The sequence below is a fragment of the Humulus lupulus genome, chromosome 4, assembly GCF_963169125.1.
Source record: "Humulus lupulus chromosome 4, drHumLupu1.1, whole genome shotgun sequence".
Classification (NCBI taxonomy): domain Eukaryota; kingdom Viridiplantae; phylum Streptophyta; class Magnoliopsida; order Rosales; family Cannabaceae; genus Humulus; species Humulus lupulus.
In genome coordinates this window covers 146,136,990-146,146,494 of record NC_084796.1, presented here as the reverse complement: position 1 = coordinate 146,146,494, position 9,505 = coordinate 146,136,990, and the positions used below count along the sequence as shown (strand labels likewise).

The window sequence follows — 9,505 nt, the reverse complement described above, 5'->3', positions numbered from 1 at the left end:
AAACAGTGATACAAGCATAGGTCACTGTTCTTTACAAACTTAGGTCCAAATTTAATCAGATCTCATGTGTTGAGAACATTTGATAAATAGTTTTGCCTATTATTTTGTATAGCGAGCCCACACTCGTTCTTTGTGTGCTGAGAACATTTTGGAAGATCTTAGTGTGAGATCTCAAGGATTTTTGCCATACAAAAAGATAGTAGCAAGGAAGGACTTGAGGTAATTTTCTATTCATGTCTTTGATTCAATATATATATATATATATGTGTGAAGAAGTAGATCTAAAAATCTTGTAGGGTTAAATTAACAATTTTGATTATTGTTTCATTACGTATAATCTCTGATTTAATCTATAAAAACCAACACATCCATCTTAATAGTGTATATAGTATCTTCTTCAAGTAAAGCTTGTTTGCCAACGACTTCTTCATGTAAATTGACCCAACTTATTCCACAACTCAATGGTTGTCTCCTCATGTGACACTTCTCAAAGCACTTCATCTCTCAAGCTCAACAATATTAAACTATGAGCCTTGGTTTGAACTTCTTGTTTCTTCTTATCATCACCAAGCTCCACCAATGCCTTGCTTTCAAGGGCTTCAACTATCCCTTGATGAACCAGCATATCTTTCATTTTGATCCTCCAAAGACCAAAATCATTGTCACTCTTGAACTTGTCAACCTCAAACTTGGTTTTTGCCATTTTCTTGAATGTTTCTTGATCTTCCAAGACTAGTTATTGATCACCAATTCGACTTGGCTTTGATACCACTTGTTGTGAATACATCACCTCAACAAGAATAGATAAAATAAAACATGAATCAATATGTTTCAAGATAAAATGACAACACACAATGATGAAAGAAAAACAAATCATAAAACTTGAACAAAGAATGCATAATCACTTATGTATTTCAGTACCATTTAGGTACTTACATCCACGGCCAGAACAGCCTCAAGGCTAGAACTTCTTATTCAATGTATAAGTTCATTGCAATCACCAATTACACCAATGGAGTCTTGCTCCAATACGCAACTCAAAATAGAGAAAATAATCATTCTCAAAGCACACACCAGTCACTTTCTTAACACTCACAAGTGTTCTAACTCTTGAAACATGCAACATAAAAATCGTATATTGTATTGATATTGTGATTGTCTATTTATAGATTTTGTCATTGGTTGGAATAGGGCTCCATTGGTTGCAATAGGATTCCAACTAACATAACATAATTGTGAGGTGTCTTCCACATGTTCTTAAATTAAGTGATTCAACCAATCACAACAATATATATTGTGACTTTTAATGAAGTAAAGAAACATAAGTAATATTTAAAGACTCAATTAATGTAATTTAAAAAGGTTAGACTTCACTGATTAAAAGTTATAAAATTAAAGACGGATGTTGAATAAAAGCCTTTCCTTAAAAAAAATTAGGCGTTCTCAAAATTTGCACAAAATATACAACCAATTTTGTTGTAATTGATGCAAAATTGGAGTGTTTGTAATTACTTTTTCAATTTGTATATATTTTACTCCCTTATTAAAAAAAAAAGAGATACATATTTTAATTTGGTTGTGGTTATAAATGATATTTTAAACAAAAATATTTTCAATCTCGATTGATTGTTTATATTTTGAAAAGGTTCCGATTGAATTTCAATAAGATAATAGACAATAACTTTGTCGTTGGACAATAAACAATGAACAATCCAATTTTTGACGATGTAATGTGTCATTTGGATATTGATTCTCATTTAGTTCAAATGACGTGGAGTGCTTTATTTTTTTATGAACATCATAAAAGTCTTGTTGAAATTCACGTCATATAGTTTGAAGAAAGTTTCAAATAGATCTTTACAGGAGCTGAGAAATTCCAGCTCTGAATTCATCTAAAAAGATGGAATCTGTGCTTGAGTTGATAGAATTTTCAACTTAATTTTTTTTAATTAGTATCCAACTTTAGTTATCTTTACGTATCTTAACTTAATATTTGAGCAGAAAATCCACACGGGACAAATTTGACCACAAAATAATCGAAAGAGAAGGCAAGGTATGCTTTATGAATGCCTCATGTTCTCTATTTCATTTTATTTCCCACATGAAATTAAACATTAATAAACAAGACAAATATAAATGCCATTTGAAAATATATCAATTTGATTTGAATCGTCATATTACACGTTATTATTTCCCAATTAGATTTTCTCGACTTTTTACATCATTGGAACTATATATGAATTTTGTCATCTAAGCCAGCTTGGGAAGTCATCACCAGTCGAAAATAGAGGATTCGTTATTCAAGCAGCAAAATTAGTGTCATCAACTCTTGTGACTAGCAGCAGACCTTCATTGACGTAGTCATTGCAAGGTCCATTTTCTTTTCACTACCAAATACTGTTGTTACGTGCTTGGATCTGCATTCTAAGACTTCCAACAGCTAAACATTCTGGTCCAAAATCCATTTGATTCCATAGTTTCTGGTAACTCTATCGGTTCTTTGAACCTCGCTTTCTCACTCAACTCTTCAAATGCGACAACAAGATTCTGAAGCCTTGCTACAAATTCAATCAAAAGAGATGTGAACGTAGCTAATGACAATGCGCTTGCATTTTCATAAGTTTTTGATTCTTCTTGTGTAGACTCTCCATTGGCATTAACAGAAAGCCCTGCATGCCATGATGTATTCTTGAATAAGTTATCAGGGGGAACACCTGAAGGTGTATACTTCATGGCACTTGGTAAAGACTTAATGCCGTCGTGGTTGAATCCGGCAGTGCCTGTGGAAACATTGTTTTCCCAACTTTTTGGCGCAGAAACAAATTTGAGATCTAGTACAGCTTCGCTCAAAGACTTGTATTCATGATACTTGGTTTCTTCATCATCCATGTTCAAGGACTCTTGGGGTGCACCAATTTCATTTGTCCTGTTACCAATTTCCCAACTTTCTGAATTGACAAGAAGGTAGGACTTCTTATCAACTTTCTTTTGCAACTCTTCTGCAGCTTCATGCACTTCTAAAAGTATGTCCAATTCTCCTAATTTCTCCATCTTTTTAATTTTGTTTCCAAGTTCACGTAACACTTGAGCACCTGCTGATCCTACCCTTCTAAGCTCATTAAAGAAAATTAGTCTTCTCTCCGGTGGAGCCTAAATACATAAAGATCAAATTGTCTTAGTGGATTAAATAGTCACCATTAAGACATATTCAAGAAAACTCCTCTTGAAATGTATCAGGCACAAATAATAGAAACATGTACGTAACAGCATAAATTATCTTAGGACTTGTGGCTTTGGGTTTTAGCAACCTCATTGAAAAAAACGAACTAGATAACAATTTAAGACCATATCTAATTAAAATGAATAAACTTTTAAAATGAAATACGAACAAAAGTCCCGAGAGAATTCAGACCCAAAAAAATGAGTTAGAAAGAAAGTAACATCTAATTAAAAGGCATTGCCAAAAGCAATCAAAGTAGATTGTGAATAAAGTCATGTAATAATCTTCAATGCCTAGCAGCAGCTCTTTTTAAGATACAACAGAAGAAGAGCATGACAACCCAATCAAGACCAAATACCAGTGTACTATTAAATTCAAATTTTATTTCTCCGTAAGAAAAAATACTTCTAAACAGCAAGAAGCTACTTCTGAAATAAACTCAAGTTAAAATGCTTTCTCAAGGAGATCAGATTATACTTGTCAAACCAACAAAAGCAATTCTAAAAAGCTATTGTACGAATATCCTGTATTGGAAACAGTCAGACTTTAAGGTTATATAGTACCTGTATTTCTGAGAGTATGCATCCGTGCAATGCCATGACAGTAAATGCACAATGCCTCAATGCGCCACTTACTTTTACATAGTTCTTCCATGGATATTTAAACATTTTATAACGACCATGAGGTGGTTCCCAGATAGCAAATCCCAACTTCAAACACAACGAGTTAAAATACAAACAAATGATAACCCAGAAAACTATTGTGTATCATAGTAAAAAATCCAAAATACCAGAGCATCTTCTTGACTTGTAGATTCTACAGCTGCTCTGTACCCATTATAGAGTGGATCGTCAGAAGAAGCTTGGTAGGTGAGAATTTTTGAAGGGACCCTTTCATATTCAACACAGTTTAGGTAATTGTGCACACAACCTAAATGAAACATCAAGAAGTCAGGGAAGAAAAATGAGCCAGACACGTATTTGGCAAAGTTAAAGTCACAAGCGTGTGTTTTAATCACCTTCCAAAGCGGTTGCAACCCCTATGAAATTCTTAGCTACCAAATTATGAAGATCCTCACCAGCCCAGATGGGATATATGCCTATATTTACACCCAAACCAACTCCAGCGCCAAGTGCAATGAGAAGGAATCTTGTAACAGCTGTTTGAATGAATTCCCCAGTCCTATAACCCGATACCATAATGAAACAATATGTCAAGATGAACACTCGAAAACCGTATTCGTAAGGCTTCAACGTTGGGTATAATTTGGCATAAGTTGCTAAAAATCCTAGCAACCACAAAGTGAGCAACAAGAAAACTCTAAATGTAAGTATCATGAGAACAAAAAGAAAAGGTACAATAATGAGTAATATGCTACATAAAAAAACAAAGGAAATCACATTTTGAAGATAAATACTACCTACGATAAAGATACTAGCAATTATTAAAGCTTCTTCCGATTCTCCAGCACATTTTGAGAGCTCTGCCATGCCCAAAGCAAGCCCTCCAGCAGATAATGTACCCAAACCACGGTTAAATCCTTTGCTAAGAGTTGCTCCTGTAGAAAACATTCTCCCCAAATGAGCAAAACACACATACACACACACAACGAAAAAAAAAAGTCAGAGAAAAAGAAAAGTTTAATATTTCAAGTGCAGAAAGCCAATGGATACATGAATAAACAAAATAAGACTACCAACTTATAGAGCAATTTTTTTAAAAAAAAAAAACATTCCTTGACTTCAATTTGTTTTTTGGTCAATAATAAATTAATATTAAGATGTCGGTTATAACCAGGCCTTCAAAAAAAAAATCTTGCTTTCACCATTTTTTTATTACAAGTACAGTCTCTCTCTCTCTCTCTCTTGACTTTTTGACCTTGAAAAGAAACTCATGTTATTTGGCTCAAATAGCTACTTTCAATCACAAAATAAAAATATAATAAAACTCAGATGAATATCATAAACAAAATGGTACCTATACTGAACTCAAAGACGACGACGACAGTGAGAATAGCCCAAACGGAATAACGGCTCAAGTCCTTAAACGGTTCTCTTAGATAAATCAGCAACGAAATGAGCGAGAGAGCCAGACCCATCTTCGCCGAGAAGATGATCTTTCTTGGATCGGACATACCCATCTGCCAGGCCTTAGTCGAAACTTCTTGTACCGTCCTAACCCAACTAACTAGCCTATCGGAAATCGATCGGAAAGAGCAGCAACGAGAAGACTCATATTGGTTTTCTTCATCGTCTTCTATGGGGACGAAGGTACCCAGCTCCGAATATCCCTTGTTCGTCGACAGCAATCTCTCTCGTTTCTCTGCAAAATTGTATCTAAACGAACCGAACTTGGCCGCCATGGCTGCTAAAACTTCAGAAACCTACCAGGAAAAGAAAATCCCAGAGAGCAGAGACCCGAAGAAAATGGAAAATTCAAAAAACGGATTAATTTTGTAGGGGCGAGTGGAAAATTTTGAAACTGGATTTAAGTTTGAGATAAAAGGACAAAAAAAGAACGAAAAAAAGAAAACAGAATGTTTAAGAAGCAATTCTTTTATTTATTATAATATAATATATATTTTTAAGAAAACGAATTTTGACAAGATTGATCACTCCATTCTTCAAAATAAATTACTAAACTTTATTTTTTTTATTTTATATTAAACATTTACAATTCACCAAATATCAACTACTTTTTATATATATATATATATACACACACTAGATACAAATAAAGTATAATATAAACATGTTTACTTAATTTTATTTATAAAATTTATTAATTATTTTTATTAAATTTATATTAATGACATATAAATTTTAAATAAATATTTTATTTTAATTAAATAATTTATTTATTTTTATTTAAGTTTATTTTTGGTCTAATTTTTGAATTTAGGAGTGACAATCAGAAATTATATATTATATGTTTAATGTAATATTAAACATTATACGTGAATTTTAAATTTAAGTTTCGTGCTAGATTTAAAAAAAATAATTTATTGCTAATTCATAGTAAATTATATTATATGTTTAATATAATACTATTCTAATAAGTGAATATAAGTTTAATTAAATTTTATTGAAGTTATAAAAGGTATGATTTTATTATTTTTAAATAATTATCATTGTAAAATTCTCAAAAATATCATATTTTAACATTTTTAATTATTTATTATTTTTAAATAATTATCATTGTAAAATATCTCAAAAATATCTTATTTTAATTTTGTTAATTATTTATTTTATTTTATTTAAGTTTAAATATGTACAAACTCCCGTTAACTATAAGAATATTCTATTAAATATAAAAATATTTCGTTAAAATTAACATTACAAAAATAAAAAACGGTTAAAACCAAGAATTTTCGTTATACACACTTATTATATAGAAGAGATATTCAAGAAGAAACAACGTAAAATTCACTTTTACTTAATTTTAAAGTTATAAATAACATGTATTTATTTTTATTATATTTATTAAAGTTATAAATATGCTATGATATCATTAAGATGTTCCTACTATAACTTAGTTACACAAACTAACAGATTAATAGACCCAGCAATTTCTCACACGGATCTGCACGACTTACTCACCAAATTGCGTGACTTACGATCATAAAGAATAGATTGCTAGATCAATTAACTCAAAGGTTAATCTAACAACTTATAACAGTAGTTGCCTTCAGATGTGATTCATATACTATATCTACTTCATAAATCTCTGCAGAAAGAATTTAGAAGAATATTTTTTATAACAAACTTTGATATTTTATTACTTCATAATTCTCTGTCTTACACAAAGAGAGATGATGGCTTTATATAGCCATGTACTCAAACATACAACCATGGTTGCGATAGGATAAGGGATAAGATTCCCCTAGACCAGATAAGGGATAAGATTTCCCGACAAAAGCATAATGACAAAAGCATAAAGTAAAACATAAAGATAAGGGATAAGATTCCCTGAACAAAGACTAAAAGACACAATATTTATTTAAAGATTGTCTCATGGCTGGTCTCATAGTCAGAGTCATATGATGGGTCGTCATGAAGTGGGTTCCATTTTGTCGGTTCTTCTTCATCCTGATCATTGCCAGCTGGAGGATAGGCGTCGTAGTCTGTATACCCCATGTTCCATTCATTTCTTGTGTATTGGAAGAGATAAGGATCTTGCATATCTATAGTGTCAGCATATGGGTCTTAAGAATTTTCAAAGTAAGTATTTTTTCGCAAAATTACCCCTTCAGTGTCGGTCAATTTGTATAGTGACATATATTTTTGCTCTAATGTTTCTTCGAGTTTGGTGGCCTGATTTGTTTCATTTTTTGAAATATGGAAGGCTTCAAGGGCCCTCGTTATTTTGCGAGTATAGTCGGAAGGGAACGTCTCCCAAGGAGCGTCTTCTTCTGACTTGGGCCATAATTCAGGAGGTATAATCTGATTCTTCTCAAACAAACTTTTTTTGATGTCCATGTATTTTTGGCCCCCAAGACCACATAATGGCTCTTCTTTTGACCCGTAGACTTCGAATTCCGGATTGATAACTATATTATGTTCTTCATCAAGCTTGGCATTAAGACTAAGAAAGAGAACTGTAACGCCCTGGATAGCCAAGACCGCTACACTGTGTATTTATAAAGGTGTGAGACTTGCTAATCAAGTCGTTTAATCAAAACGTGTCATTAGCTAAAGTGTTCTAAGGCTAAAAGACATTTTGGCCTCAAAAGATACATTTTATAAGTTATAAACAGTTTACAGAAGGGATCCCCAAAATCAACAATGTTTAAAAGTTGGTTTACAAAATTCAACGGTTAAGAGTAAACATTAGCCATACTAAGGCAAAATACAAGGTTTTGGTCCTCTCGTCCCTGTAATCTCCTCAACCATGGCGGTTGGGCGGCCTGACATGTACATTCACCATGCAGAGCTCTCCAATCAAGGTTGATCGATCCTGCCGTTGCCTTTACCTGCACCACGCAGCACCCGTGAGCAAGGCCCAGCAAGAAAACAACATAAACAATATTATCAAACAGACATTCCAATAAGCATGTTCAGACATTCAATCCACATCATATAAGCACACTTCAAGGTACAAGTAACCTCACCTATACTCAGATTATTCAACAATCTCATTAATCACATTCATAGCCAAATATAATAATCAATTAACACAAATACTAGGGTCGACACCTTAGGTCGCACCCTCTGTTTAACCCACTGACTGATGAGGACACCAAGACTAAAGATTCAAGTCAAGTTCCAGTTGGTCCGATGACGAGGGCGCGAGCCAAGAGATTCAAAGAAGAACTTAACAACCTAGTCCACAGAGTCCTAAAACAGGAGGAGACCGTGGTCAACACTGAAGGAGAACAAAGACTTGTACTGCTCATCAAAGTAGACTCAGTTTAGGAGCTTGATCAATATTTAGCTTCTTGTAATGAGTCTTATTGGATTTTGGCATCTTGTTTTTTTTAATCAGCCACTTAATTACGTTTTTTATTTAGTCTTTATTGTTTTTGTGAAAAGTCAAACACTTGACTTGTGTGAGTCCAAGAGTCTTGATGTAACTTTCGGTTTTCATTAGGAAGACAAAGGGGTTGTCTTTAATTTTCGGTTTTCATTAGGAAGACAAAAGGCTTGTCTTTAATTTTCGGTTTTCATTAGGAAGACAAAGGGGTTGTCTTTAATTTTTCGGTTTCATTAGGAAGACAAAGGGGCTTGTCTTGATGTAATTTTCGGCTATATAAAGCCTTGAAAACATTTGGAAAAATCAGATTATTATGAAATGAAAATTGAGAGGTTTTCTTCTTGAGTTCTTGAAGAGACTATTCGAACTTATCAAGGGTATTCCTTGTGGCGTTCAATCCGACTTATCAAACGGATTCCCATCCCCATTTGTGGCGTCTTCCTCATACCAAGGTTCGTGCTTGGCTAAGCATTGGGTCGCGGTTCTTCATTCCCATTTCGTGTGTTCTTGGTGGCTGCCATATTTGGTATCGGGTTTCATCACAATCGTTGGTGTGGTTCGTATCACTGACTCCGGCCCGCTTAAACCGAGCTCAGTGCATAATAAGCTGTCCTCGGATACCAGTGTCCGAGTTGTGCCAATTGCACAAGTTAACCGTGGCACGCTTAGGCCGTTGGTTTACAACTTACATGGCATAATACCATTCGTTCAATCATATATATCAGGGAGCCCTTAGTCCCATTCAAATATTCAACCGGGTGTAGTTTTCTTACCTTTAGCTTCTAGATGAATTAGTTACGGGCGATACTCCTT

General features: G+C 33.6%; 1 protein-coding gene across 1 annotated transcript; it reads right to left on the bottom strand.

The window, feature by feature from the left end:
* Positions 1–2,137: 2,137 nt before the first annotated feature.
* Positions 2,138–5,740, bottom strand: LOC133830882 (aluminum-activated malate transporter 9-like). Its single transcript, XM_062260984.1, has 6 exons — positions 5,198–5,740; positions 4,641–4,778; positions 4,239–4,508; positions 4,011–4,150; positions 3,784–3,930; positions 2,138–3,150 (listed from the first exon to the last, which is right to left on the bottom strand). Exons 1-6 carry the CDS (start codon positions 5,580–5,582, stop codon positions 2,425–2,427), a joined length of 1,806 nt encoding a protein of 601 aa, XP_062116968.1. The 5' UTR covers positions 5,583–5,740; the 3' UTR covers positions 2,138–2,424.
* Positions 5,741–9,505: the final 3,765 nt, after the last annotated feature.